The sequence below is a fragment of the Mustelus asterias genome, chromosome 3 (genome assembly GCF_964213995.1).
Source record: "Mustelus asterias chromosome 3, sMusAst1.hap1.1, whole genome shotgun sequence".
Classification (NCBI taxonomy): Eukaryota; Metazoa; Chordata; class Chondrichthyes; order Carcharhiniformes; family Triakidae; genus Mustelus; species Mustelus asterias.
Genome location: NC_135803.1, coordinates 28,261,114 through 28,285,431, shown reverse-complemented (window position 1 = coordinate 28,285,431; position 24,318 = coordinate 28,261,114). Strand labels below are relative to the sequence as shown.

The 24,318-nt window shown below is 42.7% G+C and overlaps 1 protein-coding gene across 10 annotated transcripts in view; it reads right to left on the bottom strand.

The window, feature by feature from the left end:
• Positions 1-24,318, bottom strand: part of tnk2b (tyrosine kinase, non-receptor, 2b) — a 239,002-nt gene that overhangs the window by 90,216 nt on the left and 124,468 nt on the right. For 7 of the 10 annotated variants that reach the window (XM_078206630.1, XM_078206675.1, XM_078206662.1 and 4 more), the window contains exon 1: positions 15,361-15,764. The exons of 2 other annotated variants lie outside the window; for them this stretch is intronic. In XM_078206630.1, coding sequence (XP_078062756.1) covers positions 15,361-15,423 — 63 coding nt within the window. In that variant the 5' untranslated portion in view covers positions 15,424-15,764. Of the gene's footprint in view, positions 1-14,308; positions 14,452-15,360; positions 15,765-24,318 lie in introns of those variants that run through there. One more of the 10 variants, XM_078206654.1, reaches the window with a different exon arrangement.

Below are 24,318 nucleotides of genomic sequence, written 5' to 3'. Positions count from 1 at the left end.
CACAGATCAGATGAAAAGACTTGCAAAAGAGACAGTTTTGATCAGGTATAAACAATGACATTTAAACCGTCATTGAAGTGCAAGACATGTCAAGAGCATATATCAAGAGAACTCAAAGAACCACTGATTCCACATGAAGTTCGATCAAACTGAATATAAACAACTTATATTTATATAGCACATTTCACCTAATAAAACATTCTAAGGCACTTCATTGAGGTATTATATGACACAGCCGCATAAGGACCAAAAGTTTGGTCAAAGGAGTAGGTTTCAAGAAATGTCTTAAAAGTAAAGAGAGATGTATGGAGCTATTCCAGAGCTTAGAACCCAAGCAACTGAAGGCACAGCTATGGTAGAGCAATTAAAAATTGGGGATGCAAAAGAGGCCAGAATTAGTGGAGTGCAGATATTTCAGAAGGTTATGGAGCAGAAGAAGATTATAGAGATAGGATAGGGCATGGAGGGATTTAGAAAGGATGAGAATTTCAAAAAATCCAGGCATTGCTTGATTGGGAGCCAATGTAGATCCACAAGCACTGGAGTGCTAAGGAACAGGGACTTAGCCAATTTAAGATGTGGACAGCAGAGTTTTGGATGACCTCAAGTTTACAGAGAGTAGAATATGGGAGATTAGCCAGGAGGATTGGATTATTTGAGTCTAGAGGTAACAAAGGCACTGATGTGGGTTTCAGCAGATGAGGTGGCACAGGGTGAGGAGACTGGTGATGGTACAGAGGTGAAAGTAGCCGGTCTTATATCGGTATGAATGAGGTTAGAATACATAGAAACCCTACAGTACAGAAAGAGGCCATTCGGCCCATCGAGTCTGCACCGACCACAATCCCACACAGGCCCTACCCCCATATCACTACATATTTTACCCACTAATCCCTCTAACCTACGCATCTCAGGACACTAAGGGGCAATTTTAGCATGGCCAATCAACCTAACCCGCACATCTTTGGACTGTGGGAGGAAACCGGAGCACCCGGAGGAAACCCACGCAGACACGAGGAGAATGTGCAAACTCCACACAGACAGTGACCCAAGCCGGGAATCGAACCCAAGTCCCTGGAGCTGTGAAGCAGCAATGCTAACCACTGTGCTACCGTGCCGCCCCACGGCGGTTGGAGGTTGGAGGCTCATCGCGGATTAAACGTGACACCAAGTTGTGAACAGGTTGGCTCAATCTCAGTCTGTTGTCAAGGATTCTGCCTGTGGAACAATTCAATAAGATCGAATTCATTTAAATCAGACCTTATTGGTTCAGTGAGCATGTGGAAACAATCACTCCTCTGCCCAAATAAGAGGCTGAATGAACAATTAAATACTTGGGATACAGAGGAGCATCGACCACTTGTTTTTAACAAGCATGTTCAGTCAATCTATATTGATGTAAAGACGCGTAAAGGTGGCTTAAACAGACTGAAGAATCAGACAGATTTCAAAGGATTCTTGATTAGCAATCCAGTTATGGTGGGTAAATGGGGTTGAGCTACAGAGCGGCCGTGATCTAACTGAATGATGGTACAGGATCAAGAGGTTGAATGGCCTACCCTGTTCCTGTGTTGCTAGACACCAGCCACTATAACTTTTTGCTCAGAAATAATGCTGTCTTGATTTGTTTCTGTAAAAACTTAATTATGACTCCAAGTAAGTGGAGAAAGTAGTGTCTATTTTAAAGGTGACTTAGTACTTGCCAGGCAGCCAAAATGACAAAACTAAATGCTGCACCAGAAAAATGTGCCAGCATTATTAATAAGAAAATTTCTGTAGAAAATTTGCCCTTCACTCCAAACAAAACACTTCCCTCTTCTCCCATGTCCCTACAGAGATCCTTCTGGGGAACTGTGGCTGCACAGGAACAAAAGAAGCAGTGAGACCTTTTCAGATGCTGTTAACCAAGCCTCAGCTCATTTACTCCTAATTGGTTCCTGTAGTCTGAGTTTAAGAGATGATGGCAATCTTGACTTTCTTTTTTCCTCTTTCACGTGTCAACTGTTATTGGTGCTCAGGGGTCAGGAACGCAGCTCTGCCTGCTCACCAACCTCCCGAATGGGCCGAGTTATGGATCAGTGCAGGCAAAAAAACTTTGTATTCAGCTGCAGTCTTTGTGCAACTTCACAGCTGGTCGACAACTAGACCCTTTACAAAGTGGAAACAATGCACATCGCCTTGCTTTAACATCAGAGCTTTTAGAAACATAAATCTTTTTACCATGTAACAAATGAAGTTTTGACTTTTAACCCTCTCATACATCCCACTATCCAAAGCAAATTTCAAATAAAAAATTGAGAAGTTAAAAAGCATGAAGCATTTAATTTGGAAAGCAAAATATTCTAAATGGTCAAAAAAACTGAACTTCATTCACATTTAATTTTGGACACAAATATGCACATGTACCAGTCTAATTAAACGTTTTATTCCACGTCAAATTCGCACACAGCACAAATTCTGGCAAACAAGCTAAAGATTTGTAATATTTTAGTTGCAGGCTCACTGAGCAATCAAGTCCACAAGCCTTCGAGCACAGCAACCTCCATTCAAAACATTACTTTTGTCTAAAATGTTACCTTACTTGACATTACTATGTGACCCAGTGAAAGCATCAGTGTGCTACCTCCAGATAGACCCATTGATCACAGCATGAACCTTGTGAAAACCTACCATTGATTCAGGAAATTATTTACTGGTTCTTCTAAGGTTGACCCTTTGTATTAGATCCCATTTAAGAATGTTAATACAAGCTAATTAAAGAATGCCTTAATACAAGCTAATAGAAAAAATCAAAAAAAGGCAAGAATTACTCTTAACTATATCAATGAGAGCAGAAACACCGATTTATGAAGTAAAAATAAAACAGAAAAGTGTTGAAATTAAGAATAAAAGAACATAAGAAATAGGAGGGGTTAATCGGCCATTAGGCCCATCAAGCCTGCTCTGCTATTCTATATGATCATGGGTCATCTTCTTCCTCAATTCTATCTTCCCACATTATCCAAATATTCCTTAAAAGCCAAAATTAATAAGTATGCCTATTTTTAGAAATCACTGATTCTGGAATATATACATAACTGCAAGAGCTGTTGGTGCTTTCATTTCTATATTTCATGGAAATCTGGTGTCTAAGCACCTTCTAAAGACAAACATCTTGCACAAAGAGCTCCCCTGGCATGATATTATGAATGTGGAAAGACATCCAAAACTGACTGTCCACAAATACTGATTCTAATCCCCATTCATATTTTTACCTTCTCTATAAATACTTTAATTACTGAATCAGTATTACAGTTGCAAGAAAGGAAGCTCCAACAAATACCAGTAACTATTTATACACCCTCTCTACAATGTTTCAGAATGACTCACCTCTGATTAAATAAATTCACATCAAACTAATCAAATATGTGTTTCTGCTTAAAGATCACTAATTTAGCCCCTTAGTACGTCACTGCCTCAAATACAGCTGATGATTATTGCCATAGTTTCTCTGACAATGCAGACTGAACACTGAACCCACCTAAATGGCCAGCAATATGTGAAGCCCTGATTACTGACCTGTATAAATTATACCTCCATCCCATACATAGTCTCCTAAGAGCTGAAACAGAGTCGCAAGTCATGACATTGAATCAACTATGCCCTGTAGTTTTGTCTATTGCTGCTGATAAACAGATTGCAGGACTGCTTCTATTAAAAACAGAAGGCATCAGATTTTACTGGTGGATGTACTTGTAGCGGAGGTATTATCAAATATTTGGTGAGAAAGGTTATGGCTGTAGAATTATGCACTAATTCCAAATACTGACATTGCCCTTCCCCCATCAGCATGTTTAATAAGCATCTTGCATTTATACGAACCCTGTAATATAATAAAACATCCCAGGCCAAACAGCCAAAAGGTTAAACAAGTAGGTTTTAAAGAGTGCCTTAAAGAAGGGAGGAATAGAAACAGAAAGATATAAAAATGTCAGGAGTAGGGGGATTTCCACACCTCAGAACATTGGCGTTATTGTTTTTTAAATTAATTTATTGGATTTAGGCATCATTAACTCGGCCAGCATTTATTGCAGATCCCTAAATGGCCTTCTTGAACCACTGCAGTCGCTGAGGTGTAGGTACTCCCACAATGCGGTTAGGGAGAGAGTTATAGGATATTGACCCAACAACTGTGAAGGAATAGTAATACATTTCCAACACAGGATGGCAAAAGACTTATAGGGGAACTTCCAGATGATGACATTCCCATGTGTCTGCTGCTCATGTCCTTCTAGATGGTAGCAGTTATGGAAGGTGCTGCTTAAAGAGCACTGGTGAGCTTCTTGGCGGTGTGATTAACATCGGGGAGTTCATTGGGCCAGAATTGGAGGATCACGGAAATCAAAGAAAATTGGAGAACTGAAGGAAGGAAACAAAAGATTAAAGTTTAAAATTGAAGCCAATGTAGGTCAGCGAATATAGGCGATGTGAGTGAGCAAGACTTGGTATGAGCTAGAATACAGGCAGCAGAGTTTTGAATTACCTGAAGTTTGTGGAGTGTTGAATGTCAGAAACCAGGCAAGTGTACATCGGATAAATCAAGTTTGGAGATAACAATGGCATGAATAAAGATTTCAGCAAATAGGCTGAAGCAAGGTTAAGGTCGGACACTGTTATGAAGGAGGAAATAGGCAGATTTTGTATTCATACAGATATGTAGTTTAAAGCTTCTTTCAAGTTTACAAACAGTCGAGTGCAGCCTCAAACAAGGATGAAGTCTGTGGCCAGGGAACCGAGTTTATGAAGAAGACCATAGAATCCCTACAGTGCAGAAAGAGGCCACCCGGCCCATCAACTCTGAACTGACTCCGAAAGAGCATCACACCCAGACCCTCCCCTCCACCCTATGTATAACCCCACACATTCACCATGGCTAATCAAACTAACCTACATACTTTTGGATACTCGGGGGCAATTTAGTATGGCCAATCCATCTCACCTGCACTTCTTTTGACTGTAGGAGGAAACCGGAACACTTGCAGGATACCCATGCAGACACGTCACCCAAGAATTGAACCTGGGTCTCTGGCGCTGTGAAGCATCAGTTTTAATCACTTGTCACCATGCCACTGTGAAAAGAGAGGCCAGAGGTAACTCTGGCTTTCACACGATAGATACAAATGAAACAGGCTGGTGCAGGTCCTCCCAGCCAGACGATGATAGAGAGGTACTTCACCTTCTCGAAGGTTGCAGACAGATCGAGAAGAATGAGGAATAGTTTACCTTTGTTACAATCAACTAGGATGTCTTCTGTGACTTTGTAAGAATCGTTTTTTTTGGGGGCGGGGGGGAAGAGAGAGAGAAAAGAAAACATTGAGGTCAATGGCATTGAATGTGTAGATGAGCCCAGGGATAACTCCCTGGAACATTTTGATTTTAGTTAATAAAATTTTATTTTGGTTAATGTTCAGCGTTCACTATTTCACAGGTGATGTATTTTCAGTATCAAAAAAAAAGGAAAGATCAGTTGGCCAAATTCAATGGGCTATGAGACTATCATTTCCATAAAAACTCTTCAATTCCTCCAAGGCAAAAACGCTCCAACTCCACCTTCTCCCAGAGCCACTCTCTCTCAAACCCCTCCACTGCCACTGAGGGACTCTCTCTGAGAAATTCTCTCTCCCAGCATCTCTCCTTTTACAGAGATCCTCTCCCTCTTCCAGAGAAGTTCCTTTTCCAACTCCTGCATTCAACAGTACTCTATCCCTCCTGTCAATTAAGAGACATTCATCCTCCACATCCTTACTGCCAGCAAAGTGATCTTAGATAACATTACTTCTTTACTGTAGCATAGGACTCTGCTGCAAAACAAAGTTCCATAGAATCCCTACAGTGCAGGAGGCAACCATCCAGCCCTTTGAGTCTGCATCGACTCTCTGAAAGAGTGTCCCACCCAGGCCCAACCCCCTGCCCTATCCCCATAACGCCACATTAACACGGCTAATCCACCTAACCTAGCCATTTTTATTGACACTAAGGGGTACTTTAGCATGGCCAATCCACTTAACCTGCACATCTTTGAACTGTGGGGGGAAACCAGAGCACCCGGAGGAAACCCGCACAGACACAGCAGGAATGTGCAAACTGCACACAGACCGTCACCCAGGGCCAGAATCAAACCCTGGTCCCTGGCACTGTGGAGCAGCAGTTCTAGACACTGTGCCATCCACAGAATAACTAACAGATAAGGAATTCCTCCTTTTTCACTTGCAACACGGCCTAGCCCTAGAATAAGCCAGGTGCAGTAATATTAGAACTACAGCCATGATGAAAACAATGGGTGAACAGCAGCGGCTTCCCAAACAGATCCCTTGGCCAGTAAAGTTCCAACTGCAGTGGAAACTTGTCACACACTTCCATCCCAAGTGATAAAAGTTCTAAGGATATTTAAACAGGGATTTATTCAGGATAGGCAACAAATGCTGGCCTTGCCAGCGACACACTCATCCCTTGAAAGAATTAAAAAGGACACTCTTGTGCTTAGTTATGCTGTGTAATTGTGGGTTAGAATTAGGATTGAGAGAAAGAAAAGAATCATTGGACTGTCAATAATTGGGTTTGGAACAGAAATTTACCCTTTGATTAAATTTGCCATATCATGCTGCTTAATCCTCATTAACTAGACACAAAATTAGTTTGCACAAAGTCACAAACTCCAGCAATAATTCAATCATTAGCAGGTTGATATGGAGTACTTCACACCTAATTGGCCACCATAATATCACAGTGTGGCTTCAGGGCAAACTGTGGAACAGTTGATATGGTATTTTAAGCAAGACAACTCTAAGAAAAGTGCACAGAGCAACATCATGATCTATATATGGTGTCCATAGATTTAAGTAAAACTTTTGAGAGTGGGAGTCAATCTGGTCTATGGCATTTGCTCTTCAAGCTAGGACGTCCAAACATGTCAAAATTCGGTGCACACTGTATGATGGCATGTTTGGACATGTGAGATGGACAATGTCTTTGCAGCGAACAGAAGCATTAAGGTATCTCTTCAATCTCTTCTTTGCTGCAAAGCTTAAGGAAGCCACCAGAGACATACTTTCAGGCATCAACATTAGGTCTCATTCAGGGAAGCTCTTCAATCTCTCCACACTGTGTGCTTCCACCAAACTCACAAAGACAGTAATCAGAAAGCTTTGGCATGCAAACGACTATTCCCTGGCTGCCCACAAGGAAGACATGCAGGGCAAACAAATTTGAGTGCTACCAAAAACTTTAGTCTTCAAATCAGTGTTTCCCAAATCAAATTATGTTTCAATTACCACCAGGCACACAGCATAAAGCACCAGAAATAACTATCGGTGACATCAGTCTCAAGGGTATAGGAAAGTGGTGTACCTTGGGCATTGTGCTCTCTAAGGCCACTGTTGATGAACAGGTCAGTGCACACACAAGGAAAGCAAATTTTGCCTCTGCAAATTCCATTATCATGTTTGAAAGTAGCATGGTATTCAGCTGAAGACTAAAATTGAATTTTGCTGGGCCACAGTCCTCACCATTCTGTTGTATGCGATAGAATGCTGCGTCTGCTTTAGGTGTCACAAAGCTCTGGAACACTTCTACCAAAGATACCTGAGTCCATCATGAGAATTTGATGACAAGACAAAAATCACAAACAAGAGGTCCTTCATCATGCTGGGTTCAATAGCATAGAGAACACCCTCCAGAAAATTCAACTTAAAATGGCTGACAAAGAAGCCCCAAGCAAATCTTCTATGGGCAACTGTCTCGGGGCAACCCTAAAAAGAGCTTCACAAGCTTGTGCATTACAGATCACCACTCTTGGAAAAGCACTGCATCCAATCATGTGCAGACACAGCTGCAGAAGATCCTCCAGGCACCAACAACACCATGAACTGCCAAGTTCTGCTGTCATCCATGCCAATCTCACACTGCACTCTTCAGCCACAAGAGGTCCCACAGAGGAGGGTCCCGATGTCCTTGGGGGAGGGGGTGGTGGTTTCCCATTGCACTGAGAGAATGGTGTGTCCACTTTGCAGCCGGGCTCACCGGCTTGTTGGTGCTCCCACCCCACCCCCAAGAATCGTCGCGCAACTCATCACTCTCCCAAAATACGACTTAAGTGTGGGATGATTGCAGTCCAGGCTGCACCTGACAGATCGGCGCAGATAGCTCTGGGTTTCTTGCCATTATGACATTTAGGGTGAAACCAAGTCTTTCATAACCAACTGTCCATAACCAACCAATATGTCTAAAGTAAGGATTTACAATATTACACTTTCATCAGTCAAAAACATAAAATACAATGAGAAACCACAAAGAGCAAGAGGTGGATTCTCTGTCAGATCAGAGATTTTTCTCATTTAATTTCATGCGACTCTAATTTGAATATTGTTTTACTAAGACTTCCTTCATCTATGTTAACAGACTTATTTAGTCATAGGAGGGTGAGGAGGGGATGAGGAGCAATCGCAATGTGAAAGTTGCTGTTTTAACAAAAAGAAAAGCTCACATTTTGTAAACAAAAGAAAAGCTCACATTTATATAATACCATACATTACTTCAGATATCGCAAAGCAATAAAACAGTTTAAAGTGTGGTCCCTGTTGTAATGTAGGAATCATATGTGCACAAAATATCCCACCGACAGACTGATATGATTTGTTATAGGCGTTGATTTAGGAAGAAATCTTGGCCAGAATATCAGGACAACTGCAGCTCTTCATTAAATAGTGTCGTAGGATACTTTATGTGCACTAAAGGGAGCAGAAAGCCTCAGTTTAAAATTTCATCTAAACGATACCATTTCCGAAACACAGCACTGCCTAGATTACGTGTGCAAATCTCTGGAGTGAGGCTTGAATACACAACGATCTGACTCAGTGGTGAAAATGCGACCACTGAGCCGAGTTAGAAAAAAATGCCAGGCAGACTGTCTCTTGAAACCTATTTGTGTTCTACTAGTGGTCTACTGTGTTGCCATTCTGGTCTACACAGCAAATATGGCAGGTGGAATTCTTTTAACCCATTTGAAAATCACTAGGATCACAATATTCCTCTTGATCATTGCCAAAACAAGCATAGCATTGCTTAAGAATTTTAAATTCCAGCCTTTCAATATGCATTAAATAGAATTTCATGCAAGGTGCGACTGTAAAAAACAAGCACTCCATCAGTTATGAAAAATTCCTTCACAAACTTCATACAATTATATTGATTGTAACAAACAGCCTTTCCAGCAAAATGAAGCCAAAAGCCATGCAAACAGGAAGGGATGTCCTATATCCAACTTTACAAAATGATTAAAATTCAACCTGAAAGCATGAGAATAAAATGATTAATTATAGGTGCAGTACCCTAGAGATCCTTGCAGACCCATACTGCTGAATATTACAGATGACAGAGAAAACAATTCTATTTGACCTGTAACACCAACTCCTTTGGGATTATGGGTTTCTACAGGACCACTACTTCTGCTTCAGCTGCTACTGAACTTCATTTGAGTTGTGTGGAAAAACTGCATCACCGCAGGACCCCCCCCCCCCCCCCCCGCCCCCCCCCCCCCCCTCCGCCAAATTGTCCCAATTCCACACACTGCTCATTTTGGTGATCCAGAGCAAGAACTAAAATCCCAGCTCAAAAAGCACCGTTCACCTGGCAATCAAAAAATATTCTACTTTGTTATGAAGATGCAATTTTAACAGTTAACTATAAATTTGACAAGGACAGACGAGCATGCTGACCAAGGCCCCCAAATAATGTGTTACATTCATTGCATGGCAAGTATGTATAATTGAATTGTTGCCACAATCACGAAAGGAGTGGTGCAAAATTGCAATTCAGGCTACTGTGACATAAAAACATTTTGTTTAAGGCATTCATCCACATCAAAAATTCACAATGAGGGTGGCAAGAGGAAAAATGAGAGCAATGCCTGCCAAGGAAACTGAACCCTGTCCCTTCCCACTAGTATTTACATTTAAGTAGGTGGGAAACAGGAAGCCATGAGTAGAGACAGCAGTCTACGAGACTGGGGTGTAATGATGAGAAATGAAGCCCAAGGCCAGGAGGCAACAGTAATTATTGCAACCAGCTTTTTTGCTGCCATCCCACCCAATTGCAAAATGCAATCCTGAGGAAAATAAGTGTCAAATTAATAAAATCATCCAATGTGGTTATAGGTTTCATCCCTCACAAAAGTTACCTGCCATTTAAATTAATGTTGCACAAGGGACATGTTAGAACAAATACTAACAACACCTTATAAGCTGTAAATTATAAATAAATAACCCATTCCCATCATCAAAAGTATATGAAATTAAATATGCAATCTTATCCTATAATACACTCACTGTCTGTTCTGTAACCTTTTGAGACAATAACTTACATTAGAGGGCTCAAGCACAGTTAGCATTTGTGCATGAAATAAAACAATTTCTCATAACATTACAATGATTATGAATGAGTGAAAGAGTCACTCTAAATCCAGATGCACTAATTTGTTAAAAGCTCCATTGGAGTGACTGCACAACATGAGTTTTAGCCACTAAGAATAGATCAATCCAGACCTGTAAAGGAAATCAGTTTGAAAGAGCGCAAACACCAGAATTTCATCTTTCTTTACAATTCAGCTTTTAAATATGAGGCATTGAATTTGCAAGAACATTATCCACTTTTGTACAGGCCATCTTGAAGTATGAATGATGCAGCTGGGAGTTGTGTTTTCTCTACGAAAGCACAGTACTGTCACTGTTCATAAATGGCTTTAAAGGAGTTGTGCTCTATGTGGCATATTTCACACCAGACAAATAAATTTGATTTTGTGAGCATCAAGTAAGTTTGTTATCTTCAAGACTCACACTCTACACAAACAACGGTACAGAATAAAAAATACTGTGCCAATTACAGTCTGCCCAACAGGAAACAGAGTGGTCACAAGCAATCATCTCTTGAAGTGGGCGATTCAACGCCTCCTCTGGCTAAATATTTTTTATTATGCAGCTGGTTAACAAAACAGAACATCATTGGCTGCTGGCGCACTCAACCACATTTTTTACTGTGCTTGAAACACTCAGAACAGATGTCTGTCATGCTCCAGTTCTGAAATGGAAGGCAAGTCTAGAGATTGCATCATATGCTTTTGGTTGCATGAAAGAGTCGGGGGGAATTTTCCAGAGCATTATTTTCACTTATTGTACCTTTTTTTCTTCTTTTCCTGCAACAGGATTACATAGCTGCACTGGAGGGAGGGTGGGTGATGTCCGGGGGGGGGGGGGGGGGGGCAGTGTGTGCGCTAGGGGCCGGGGGGGGGGGGGGGGGAGAGAGAGAGAGAGAAGACATCATGGTGCTAAAGCCATCGTGAGTGTGCAATCGGTTTGATGAATCAGTCCGTCTTCTACAATGTCATATGTATCTTTTCCCAACACCGCCCCAACACCCACAAGGCTGCTTAAACGCCCAGTATCCCTGGTGTTGCTCATTACTATAATCACAGAATTGCTGACTGAAGGAAATGTGTGTAAAATGAGTGCTGTGGAACAGCCTCACCTTCACAGCTAGGAAAAACGCACAGTGCCATAAGACCAAAAGCAAACATCTATATTCATAAGTACATGCTTGCGCCAATTGAAGGATTGTGTTTTCATTCCGACTAGTAGTCCAGTCATAGCAGGAAAAGACAGACTGAAGCGAAACAGTAGATTTCGGAACAAATCTGTTAATGAGGCAAGACATAGCTTCAAATTTAGCCATACAATTCGTAGGCTTGTTACAGGCCCAAAGTGAGCATTCTGCAGCACAAAGCTCTGAAATGAGGCACAAATAGCATGAATTTGCCAATTTTCACTGGACAGACCCTGAGCATACAGTATACAGGAAATGAAATGTCACACAGCAGTGGATGTGTGTGTGAAGGGTGAGGGTGCAAGGCAAAGAGTGCATATAAGGTTCAGAGTTCAGAATAAAGCGATCTAGGTTCAAAAAATTTGCACTTGAAATACAATATCGTCCAAACCGCCCCCCATGAGAAAAGTATGACCTCTTATATTTAACAGTACTTTAACTAGTCAAAAATATACACAAAAAGCATCTTTATTAATATTTAATTGAGATGTGAATGACGTGAAAGCACTGGGACGCAAGCTGCACAGCAGTGCTGACTCTCTCCACAGGAATATGAAGATCCATCATGCCAGATTGGTAAGGTACAAGAATTTCATCTACCCAGTGTGAAAAAACAACATTTGCAACAGCTGCAACCTCAACCAGAGACAGGACACCCAGGGAAAACTGGCAGAAGAATCATCCCAACAAAACAAATACTTTGATTTCATACAACATCCTTTTCCACAAAAATGAGCAATTCTAAGGGGTTTATTACTCTTATTGATTCAAAAAGGTGAAGGCCTTAAATTATCACAATTTGCTGTTCTTCCCCTTTTCATCTCACATCTGCCATTTTAAAAATAGCCCTCAGATGAAAGCATGCCTGGTCCTTATCGGACACATATGAGCACAACATAAAGGAATAAAGGAACTTGTGATCTGACCCAAGCTACACCTAAACACGCCAAAGCTTAGTGTAATTATTAAGAACTAAATGCAACCAATGGCATAATATAGCACTGTCACTTCATCAATGCTTCAATATGAATAAGATTGATGCAAAGTTTGTGCTCTTTGGGGTTTTTCCCACTGTACTCATTTTATACTCATGCTGCAGTGAGAAACAATCCTTAAACTGTGCACACATCATTGTTCCATTCCTCATAAACAAAGAAATTAACCATCTAAAAGCTACAAAAATTCCTTTCAAATCCAAACAGATGCAACAGCCTACTTCTTGCTATTTTAATTCTCTTGCAGTCCAATGACTGCCTCAAAGGTTGTTCTTTTTATACACTTCCGCCCATCTGTTCCACACCTGCATCACACTGTTTGATTTCCTCCAAAACTCTGCTTTGCTCCAATCTGCTTGCTCTACAGCTTTCCTTTCCATTCCTTTTTGCGAAGTCATCACCCACATCATCTGCAACCCAGATGTCACTGTATTTGTATCACATGATCCCACTGTCCTCATCCGCCAACGACTGAATTACTCCATAAACCATTAGAAGCATAACTGCAACCTGCACACCTAGCTGGTAGTGGGGTCAGATAGTTTTAGATTGATTCATAGCAACAACTTGTGTTTAGTGTCGCACCTTTCCGATGTGCTTCACAACAGCGATATCTAACAAAATGGCACATAGCCATACAAGGGGATATTGAGACAAATGATCAGAATCTTGGTCCAAAGAGTAGGTTTTAATGAGCATCTTAAAGGAGGAAAGACAGGTAGAGAGATGGAATGGTTTAAAAGAGGGAATTCCAGAGCTTTGGAGCATTGACAGCTGAAGGCAGTTACCACTGGTGAGATGATTCACAGTAAGAGTTTTAACAACACCAGGTTAAAGTCCAACAGGTTAACCTGGTGTTGTTAAAACTCTTACTGTGTTCACCCCAGTCCAACGCCGGCACCGCCACATCACGAGATGATTCACTTCAGAGATGCTCATGAGGCTGGAATTGGAGAAGTACAGATATCTTGAAGAGGGCTGGATGAGATTATAAAGAACGCAGTGGCCACTATCACAATAAAATCATCCTGGAGCATCTCCATACCAGTAACACTATCATAGTGGGGGATCTCATGAAGCAGATCTCCACTAGTCTACTGGGGCCAGGATACCGATTTTAAAAAAAAGTCAATTAATATGATAGTGTTTCCCCCCCCTCCCAATAAGCAATGGGAGAATACTTGGCAGAAAACATATTTCTCGCTGTCTTCCACATTTTTCATCTACTTTATGGTTTACACACTGCAAGGTAACATAGGGTTGCTTTTTCTAAGTTTGCAACAAGTAGCCTTGCTTGCCACCAGTGTGCATCCTGGTGAACCTTCTTTGCACTCTCTTCAAAGCTTCCACGTCCGTCTGGTAGTGTGGTGACTAGAACTGCACACAATACTCCAAATGTGGCCTAACCAAGGTTTTATATAGCTGCAACATGATTTCCCAACTCTTGTACTCAATGTCCTGGCCAATGAAGGGAAAATTTTGGGCACATTGACTGTGATTTTCTATCCAAGGATGGAAAATTGTGGGCAACACGCTTGCCATTTTCCAATATAATCCAGGACAGGCGAGGTAGCTTGCTGACACCATTGACACAGACAATTACATTAGTATACACTTAGTGAGTTAGCAAGAGAAAGATAAACATTAGGCAGGGGCTCTATTCCAGATTATTTAATGCGTACTGTTGGAAAGAACATGTGTGCCGTTTGAGTGAGCACAGGACAGAACTCGTTCCTGGCCGAAATGCCTGAGGAGAGGACAAAAGGATCGAGAGGAGATAAACTGGAGCTCAAAACCTGCAAACTCCGAACAAGTTCATCAGCATCTGAAAAGAGAAGACAGATGTTTCAGATATAGATCTGACTGGATAAATGAAATACTTAGTTGTCGTTTCTTTTAAAAGAGGTAAATCCTGCTGTCTATTTCCAACATTCTGTGCCTATATTTCAGATTTCCAGCAGTTGATCCTTTTTTCATTTGAACCGGAACCAACTCATCCCAGGAGAAAATTGTTGAAACATGATCAGACCAATTAATTGATTGCTGAAATGTTTTTGTATCAAATCAGTATTCCAGCTCCGATGAGATCAGCTGCTCAAGTTGATTATACTTACAGGAAATGTTCACATTTTAAACATTTCAAGTTGCTTCTAAGGAAATTATCTTCACGCAAGGAAAAATCAGCTAGGATTAACTGGTAAACAACCTTACAGAAAATCAAAAGAATTGAAGCATTTTTAAAAAATCATTCTTTGTTGTAACTTCTGAACCAAGCCCACAGAATGTCATGCAGCTGCTGTGGGGACTTTTATGACACTAAGGGATATAATTTCCTTTGATTGCTAACATATATGAAAGTGTCAGTGTAACTGCAAGACACAGAAGACTATCTTATACTTGCGTTGGCGCCCAGAAAAAATTGCATTCCGAAATGTGTCAAGCTGCACAGCGGGCAGAGGTACCTGCACACATTGCAGTGATACTTTCTCTATGACAATGCATTAACAGTATACAGCAGATTAGCATATATCCAGGTGTGGGATACTGAACCTTTACACGCTCTGTGCACTCATATTCACTCATGTCAGGTGTATGTGCAGCATCAGTAAATTCTCTTTGATACTCAACAGTCTTAGGAAAAATGCACATTTCCACTTTATAAATCTAGGCCCGTCAACAAATACTGTTCTTTTACTAATAACTAGTAATAAATCATAAACACCACCCAACTTACTTTATAAACATGAAAACGTGCCAGAAAAGGAAAGGATCTCTTCAGTTTGTCAAAGCGACGCATGCCTGTGCCGTGTTCTGTTTCCCTTAAGTTTCTTAGTTATCAAGTTTATAATGTTCTCTCTTTAAGCAAGTCCAGAATTCCAACTTATCCATTTCACTCTCCCTGGAGTAAAAAATCCTCAACTTCCCATGACTTAGGAAAACTGACGCTTTTTCTCAGGGGCACAATTCTACATCCCAACATTTTCTGTTTTCTTTAAATTATAAAAAGTAGAACTCGTTTTGCATATTCACTGTTTATGGCTCAAGTGATTTCTTGTCGATGGAATAAATAGCAGCGTTCTCCAATAACATTCGTCTCAAAGCTGCCATACGCTGTAGGAGTCGACCGAGTACTGAATGGTAAAACTGTGCTGCTTTGCTAGTCAACTGCAGCACAACTTGGACAAAAGCCAGGAGGTCAATATTAACTGGAGGATGGAGAGTTCATTTCCTGTGGGCCCCTCAGCTGATGGTTTAACAAGGCAATTCTCCACGCCTCCTCACATACCGCCAATCTCCTCCCCACCCCCCCCTCCTCACTTCCACACCCCCTGTCCAACCAGCACAGGAGCATACAGGATAAAGCAGCGTTGTACTCGGTCCTGCAGTTAAAGCTGAAAACGGGTAACCTGCGGTTTCTTGTATAAATCCCCAGTGCAATCAGTCAGAAATGGAGAAAATCTCAGTGCGCATTCTCCAGAAAACCATGCTATTTAAAGGGACACTGCTTTTAACAGTAAAGATCTGATGGCAATTGCCTTTTATTCTTTAAGGAACCAATCGTCAGATGTCTAATTTTCATCAAATCGTTTGTTACCACATTCAAATGATAATGTTTCTGTAATAAATATCAAGCCATGTACTTGCAAACAGACTGGAGGGGCAAGGTAGGGGGAATTGCCCTCCACTCTATCCCGAATTATTCAAGACTTTCATTGATTTCACCATAGACAAGGGCTGTGATTCTCCCAACCCGCTGCGCTAATTTTTTAGCGCAGTGGGCCTGAAGAATCGCCCATCGGCCGATTCGCGGAGTTCCCATGAGCGTTCGCGCCATGGTTGCATCTCCCAGGCCCAGGTTTCCGGCGGCATCTGCACGCTGGATATTGGCTGGGAGGCGGGGCTATCATTTAAATAGGATTTTACATACTATTTCAATGCTACGAGCGGGCCCCGGATTGAATTCTCTGGGCCTCCTAGCATCTCCCACCCTGCCAGAGTGTTTCACTCCAGCGGGGATTACACTAGCTACCCACTAACAGGGAACCGCTGGCCTGACCTCACGGGAGTGAAGTGGGTGCAATCAGGAGCCCACCCCCCCTTCCACCCCAGGGGGAGGTTGGGCGGTGGGGGGTGCCCCCTGGGCATGGGCATCCTGGCAGTGCCAGCCTGGGCCCCAGACACTGCCCAAGGGACAAAGTGGCCATGCTCAGGGAGCATCTTGGCACTGCCCACCCACCGGGCATTGGGCAGTGCTAAGGGGGCAGGGCCTATTGGGGCAGTGTCTACTGGGGGCATTCAGTGGGGGTGGGGGGTCCTGCTGCTACTCTGCCATTGCAATCGATGGGGGCTGGAGGGAGGCCAATGACCAGGGCAAGTTGTGTGGGGAGGGGGGAGTCTGCCTGCAAGGAGGTGGGGGGATCGTCATTGCTAGTTTGGGGGGGGGGGGGGGAGGGGCAGCACAGTGGGGGTCCCGGGCTGGCCAGCGATTGAGCTGGCTAGTAAACGAGAGGCTGATACTTTGGGGCCACTGCTCATGCGCAGAGGCCCGCTGCTTTCAGTCTCTCCTGCGTGAATAGGCCCCGCTCCCTGAAATCTAATGATACTCACGGTGGTGGCCTCTGCATTGCAGAGTGTGGGAGATTCTAGTGTGAACTCGCACTGAAAAAAAACTGCGTGAATTACTCCAGTTTTCCCGCAAATTCAACACTTAGAATTTTTTTGGGAGAATTCCGGCCAAGGTTGTGAAAATTCTGCAACAGTTTATGACCAACAAAACTTTCAAGGAAGAGAATATAGATTCTGCAAATAGAATCACTCCCTTTGGTGTATTATGGAATTGTCTATTAATATTTATATCTTATGTGCCAGCAATAATTTTTAGATAAAAATATTCAAGCCACTTGATCTAAAAACATACAGTACTTGGAGAAGGAGGGAACAAGGCAGTAGAACAGGAGCTGGAACAGGGAACAGAAAGCTGAAGCAGCCAACCTCTCCACAAGAATAACCAAGCTGCCACTCCACTACAAGACTCAGGAGCCATGCAATTTGGGAATGGGAACAGTGACATCAGAACTGACAAAATAAACACTCTGACTGAGAGCAGGAAAGGCTGTACTAATACAATGGGGCTTTATAGTTAGCTTGTTAACTGATGAACAATCTTCAAAAGAAAAAAAAACACAAGGGGCAGGATATTTGCAGAGTCAGGTTGACTCCAGAGCTCCCTAGAAATGGCAGGTGGTACTTGATTCCCAGATTCCCACTCCGGCGCTGGCAATTTTCACTGGCATGGACAGATAAGGGTGCAGATCACAAACACTCCCTACACCATGCACGCCCAACCCGGTCAGTTTGATTGCAGGGTAGGTATCCCATAACCCAGCACCACCACCCAACGCTCTCCCCTCTGCCCCGCCCCTGCAACTTTCATGGAATTGGGCCAGTTTCTTGAGGACTCATGGTTCACGACCCCTCAGGGAGGTCTTGGACCATAGTCTGGATTCAAGAACCTTTTGAACAGTATGTACGAAAAGGTCTTACCAATGCCCCTTTCCATGGTCTCCTTGCTACCTCCAAATCCCCTCACCCTGTATGCAGGATGTACAGAACAAATGAGCCATGTAATATCAATGGCAAGTATTGAAATGCTCATGAATAAACACTCATTCAGAAATCTGCTTTAAAAAAGCCGTTGGTTTCACAACCTTGAATGACAATCAAGCTGCCATTCATAGATCCGAGTTTCTAAGGTGGAAGGGCTCAATGTCTTAGTCAAAATGGTACCTGAGACCCCAAATCCAGATGTCACTCCCCATATCCAGTGGCCACCATTTTCATCAGGAGGTGGCGGTGGAGGGGAGATTAGGTAGGATGCAATTTACACATTCGAGGTTCATGGAGATAGATAGATTCAAAAGTTCTTCAGCCTTCATTCTGAAGCAATTTTTGTCGCTGGAACATCCAAAACATGGCTTGTGGCATTAAGGATTGGAGGAAACGATCTAAACCTGCCGGAGTTCTTGTTGTGGTCAGCTGCCCTTTTGGAGTTCAGGTGATTTGGAATTGTTAGTAAAATTGGGCTTAACATGAATTTGCATAAAAAGTGGATCGGGGTCTGTAGAACAGCTAAGCTGTCATGCCATTTAAATCCCTGCTCTTTAAATTCTGAAAAAGGCCTGCTGTTGAAAAAGATTGGTGCTTGCAACTTCAATATGTTGCATGTTTGTTCAAATAAGCCTGAGGGTTATCATTATAAGATTAATGTTGCTTGAATGCTTCTACAACCTACCATTATCACAGTTGTGGGTTTGTAAGTACACAGTTTACAAGCGGTGTTAAAAGTATTGGTATTGCTAACGTGGGACTATGAATGCAAGTTTGTTTTAATAATGGATTAAGTACTTGAAGGGATTTAAATGTATTCAATTAATTGATATAGGAATTATAAAGGACCTTGGGGATGAGTGGGTGATATGTGTTTGCATGGAGGGTATGAGGGGCCATGGGTAGAAGAGGAAAGGGGGACACAGGAGATGTCGGGCCATTGGTGAGTAGGATGTATGGATTGGCAAGAAGGGTATAGAGGCCATGAATATGGGTGGGAGCATTAGGTGGCATGCATGGTCCAGGGGGAATGTATGGGGTGATGGCTAATGTGTCTTACCATTTTTAATTACAAGTGCGACGACATCTCAGAGCAACACGCAGGCTTTTTAACCAGCCAACCTCGGCATTCGGCAGCCCTCGAGGCTGTCTCCACACTGTTTGAGGAAGTTCCTACTGAAGCGGGTTTGCAGAGTCAAGAAATTTCCTGACTCGGCACATGCGACTTGGGATCAAAAATTCAGCTCAGTATTATTAACAGAAACTTGACTTCACTTCACACCCCTTCACCTTGTCTAAACAAAAATACATTGAAAAAAAAGATGAAATAAATAACAACTTATTAAAACCTCAAAGATGTCAATCAAAGCTAACACTCCCCCTCAACTTGTAAACAGATCCTTGTTGAGCTAACCCATTAATGTAGTTTGAGTTTAGCCAAGCATTCATAATGAGGGCATCTGGAAACGATGTCAACAGAAATAGATGGCCAAGCATCAGTTTTTTCAGATGGGGTGAGGGCTAGAGGTGTAACAGCCAGCAATACAACAGGGACAAAGTCCCACAGAACTGAGATGGGCCTTCTGACCAATTCACCTTGCACTGACCCGCTTCTGTGGTCACCACATTCAAACTGCTTCAGGGTTGGCAGGCCCGACTCCATTCTCCTCCCCACCACCAGAATGAAATAGTGCATTTCAGGGATATTTATATAGAGATGGCTCTGCTGAGTTGGGAAATATCTAGATTCAAGCTTCCTGTTTCATTAGCAAAAATCCATCCCTCCATTTTTGTAATCAACAAGGCCAACTCTTAAAAAAAAGCAAATTACTGTGGATGCTGGAATCTGAAACCAAAAGAGAAAATGCTGGAAAATCTCAGCAGGTCTGGCAGCATCTGTGAGGAGAGAAAAGAACTGATATCGAGTCCAGTTGACCCTTTGTCAAAGCTAAAAGGCATAGAAAAGCCAACTTTAAATCCCAGATCTAAATTATTGCTGATCCGAAACCTAATTATGAGGCCTAATTCTGTAGCCATTTTCTTCAAAACGTAATCAAACAGAAAGATAATTTTCAAGACTATGAAAACCAGTCACCTTGATTGGAGCTTGGCATTCATGAGTGTAGAGAAAAGCCTTTGTAGAAATAGATCTCTGAATCAATTACAGTAAACCTCAGCGGACACAATCATAAATTTGTCTGAAGTGATTAAAGAAAGGCATATGCTGAAGCTTGAAAAAATCTGGATAACCTGGAAATGTTAGCAGCACATCTCTAATTATTTATTATACAAAGAAAGATAGGCCAGTACGGATCAACTCTTGTTAAAATTAGATACTCAGACTCCTTCCAAAAGCAACTGGTTCCACCAAGTACAAGAACATATCAATAGCTGAGCCACACTGTAGCAATGGTACAAAGAGAAAGATCAAGTGAGAAAAACAGGCAGAGTCAGAGATAAATGGAGTTCCACAGAACCACACTTTCAGTCACACAAAGGCCTGGATAATAACCTGCAGATGAGTTCAGTGCAGGGGGTTGTTGAGTTGAAGCGGGTTAGAACAGGTTTCCTGAAAATCCTACAGAATTTAACTACAGAGCTCCTTTAAGTGGGGTTTCCATGAACAGACAGGCTGATTGACAATCGGGAGCGGTTTCTGGTTGGAACCTACTTCATAGAGTTGAAAGATATGTCAGCAGGTATTAAGGGGAGTGAGAAAGTCGTGGCAGGTTTGCACAGGGAGGAGAGGTCCCAATTATGGGGCCAGGAGGTCTGGTGGTCCGGATTGCACGGGGCTGTTTGGTGGTCTGTGGGCTCAGCTGGGGGTGTTAGCAAACAGACCACATGGCAAGTACACTGCTGAACGTTAGTCCTGGTGAATAGGCTGTGCTGTAAAAAGACTTACCTCATAGATTCAGGCCTTCTCATCCCTGTTTCAGCTACCATGTTTCCTGAGCCTGGGATACTCAGCAAACTGTGGCTAAAAATAGAATGACTATTTAGGCCAGAATAATGAACAAGGGGATAGCTGACTTCAATGGAGCAAGAATTGAGCGGGGCCAGATAGGCAGGAACAAAATGTTGGAGGGAACAAAATGTAACTAAACAATGGACTCTCTTCAAAAAAGAAATGATTTGGCCACAAGACAAGGTATATTCCTTTATAGAATCCCTCACTTCTTGCCTTCAAACAACCGCACAACCTCAAACAGACCATTGTCCGCAGCAAACTACCCAGCCTTCAGGAGAACAGTGACCATGACACCACACAACCCTGCCACAGCAACCTCTGCAAGATGTGCTGGATCATCGACACGGATGCCATCATCTCACGTGAGAACACCATCCACCAGGTACACGGTACATACTCTTGCAACTCGGCCAACGTTGTCTACCTGATACGCTGCAGGAAAGGATGTCCCGAGGCATGGTACACTGGGGAAACCATGCAGACGCTACGACAACGGATGAATGAACACTGCTCGACAATCACCAGGCAAGACTGTTCTCTTCCTGTGGGGGAGCACTTCAGCGGTCACGGGCATTCAGCCTCTGATCTTCGGGTAAGCGTTCTCCAAGGTGGCCTTCACGACACACGACAGCGCAGAGTCGCTGAGCAGAAACTGATAGCCAAGTTCCGCACACATGAGGACGGCCTAAACCGGGATGTTGGATTTATGTCACACCATCAGTAACCCCCACAGCTTGCCTCCTGGACTTGCAGAATCTCACTGGCTGTCCTGTCTGGAGACAATACACATCTCTTTAACCTGTGCTTAATGCTCCCTCCACTCACATTGTCTGTATCTTTAAGACCTGGTTGGCTGTAGGGATTCGCATTCTAATCGGTATTCTGTAACTTGATTTTGTGTCTCTGTGCCCTGTTTGAGAGCAGATTTCCACTCCATCTGACAAAGGAGCAGCGCTCCGAAAGCTAATGGCATTTGCTACCAAATAAACCTGTTGGACTTTAACCTGGTGTTGTTAAAACTCTTACGACACTAGGAAATGACAGAAATAAAGTTTAGTTTGCCAATCAGCAAAACCCTCCTCACCGCTGCCTCCTTTCTTTCTCACCCCTGACACCCTACTTCTGCTTGCCCTCCCTCTCTGTTCTCTCCTATACCCCTTTCCCATCTCTTCTCCACAGTTCCCAATTCCCATCCCCGTCTCCTCATCCTTTCCCTTCACCCCAACTTCTCTTTAATCTATCCACCTATTAACCTCCCCTCTTCCCCATTCCTACTCCCTTCTATTAAACCCTCCATGTTTCCTTTTTGTAGCAGTCTGTTTTCCCCTCACCTTCATCACCACCTTTTCCCACTCCTAGTTCAATCTCTCCCTGAACCTAGGGACCATTTTATCCTTCATTGACCCTTTTACTTCTCTCCTTTCCCCCATTCAAGCGACAAACTCTTGTCCTATATCCATCATCCCTCCATTTTTCTGACTATACCTTTTCCTCCGCTCTCCCATCAACTTCCTGTTCTCTTCTCTTCCACACCTTCCCTATCACTCTCCCCTTTCCAGCTCTGTTTTCACATCTCCTTACAACCATTTTCCCCTCATGCTCTTCCTACCAATCCTCACTCAGTGCATCCTCTGCACTCTCCTACTCTCTCTTCTCCTCCCCATTTCCCCCAAATTCTCCCCTTCCCCCCTTCTGTACATTCTCTGTCTTCCTCATCGCTTCAATTCTCATTTCTCACTTCTGCACCCCTCCCTTTCCCTTTTGCCGAAATCTCCTTTCTCCAACATTCCACTTCTCTCATCACTCTTCTTCCATTTTTCACGTTGCTCCTCTCCGCTTCCCCACCATCTCTCCTTTTCCCTCTCCATCATCTGTCTGTTTCCCTTTTCAAATGTCACCGACCTGTATGTTTTGCATTTCTGGTTCTTATTTTCAGATTTCTTTTGCAGTTTGTTGTACATCTCTATAGCATTCCTATTATATACTGTTCTCAGCAGAAGTTAATTTCTCAGACGATTCTGAATAAAAACTGCAAACACCTGGCCAACATTTTATAACCTGAAACCAAGATTTTAAAAAAACAAGCAACTGACAGTGGCCAGGAAAAGGCTTCTTCATAACTCTCATGTTAAGTATTCGGCAGCAGGATGTGACAGAAGGAGTCACAAGGAGAGCATCAACAATGCAGCAACTAGGTTTACAGTTTACAAAGCTTCCTTGATGGCATTCTCTCACCAAGCTCATCAAGACGAGGCTTCCTTGCATTTGGAAAGTAAGAGATGAATTTAACATTTCAGAATTTTATAAATTATATAATACAAAATATATTACACATATGTGTGCAATCGTTATTATAAACATCGTGCGTGTGTCACCTAGTAAGAAGTCTAACAACACCAGGTTAAAGTCCAACAGGTTTATTTGGTAGCAAAAGCCACTAGCTTTTGGAACAGGCTGTTCCTTCGTCAGGTGGGTGGGAGTTCTGATCACAAACAGGGCACAAAGACACAAACTCAATTTGTCTTTGTGCCCTGTTTGTGATCAGAACTCCTACCCACCTGACGAAGGAACAGCCTGTTCCAAAAGCTAGTGGCTTTTGCTACCAAATAAACCTGTTGGACTTTAACCTGGTGTTGTTAGACTTCTTACTGTGTTTACCCCAGTCCAATGCCGGCATCTCCGCATCACGTCTGTCACCTATACAGAGGAGAAAGGAGGACTGAAGAGCTGGGGAAGATGGAGTGTGTAGAGAAGAGGGAAAGGGGAGAATTTAGGGGGATGGGAAGAGGAGAGGAAGAGGGTATGGGGAGTAGGAGAAGAGAGAGTAGGGAAAGTGCAGAGAATGAAGGGAGAGAGGATTGCTAAGATCGTGTGTCAACTGCATCAATTTTCTTCTTCCTCAATGGCTGCTTTCTATTAAACATTTTTATTATTTTCATGATTCCTCAATTATATTGCGCAAAACCTTTATCCCCATTTCAATTTTCTTCCCAAACAAATTCCACTAAAAAGCTTCCAGAGAACCATATTCTATCCAAACGCATTCTAGCATTTTGTTCTGACCCACTCCCACCTGGTCTCTGCATTAGCATCAGGAGCTTGTTCCTCTACCAT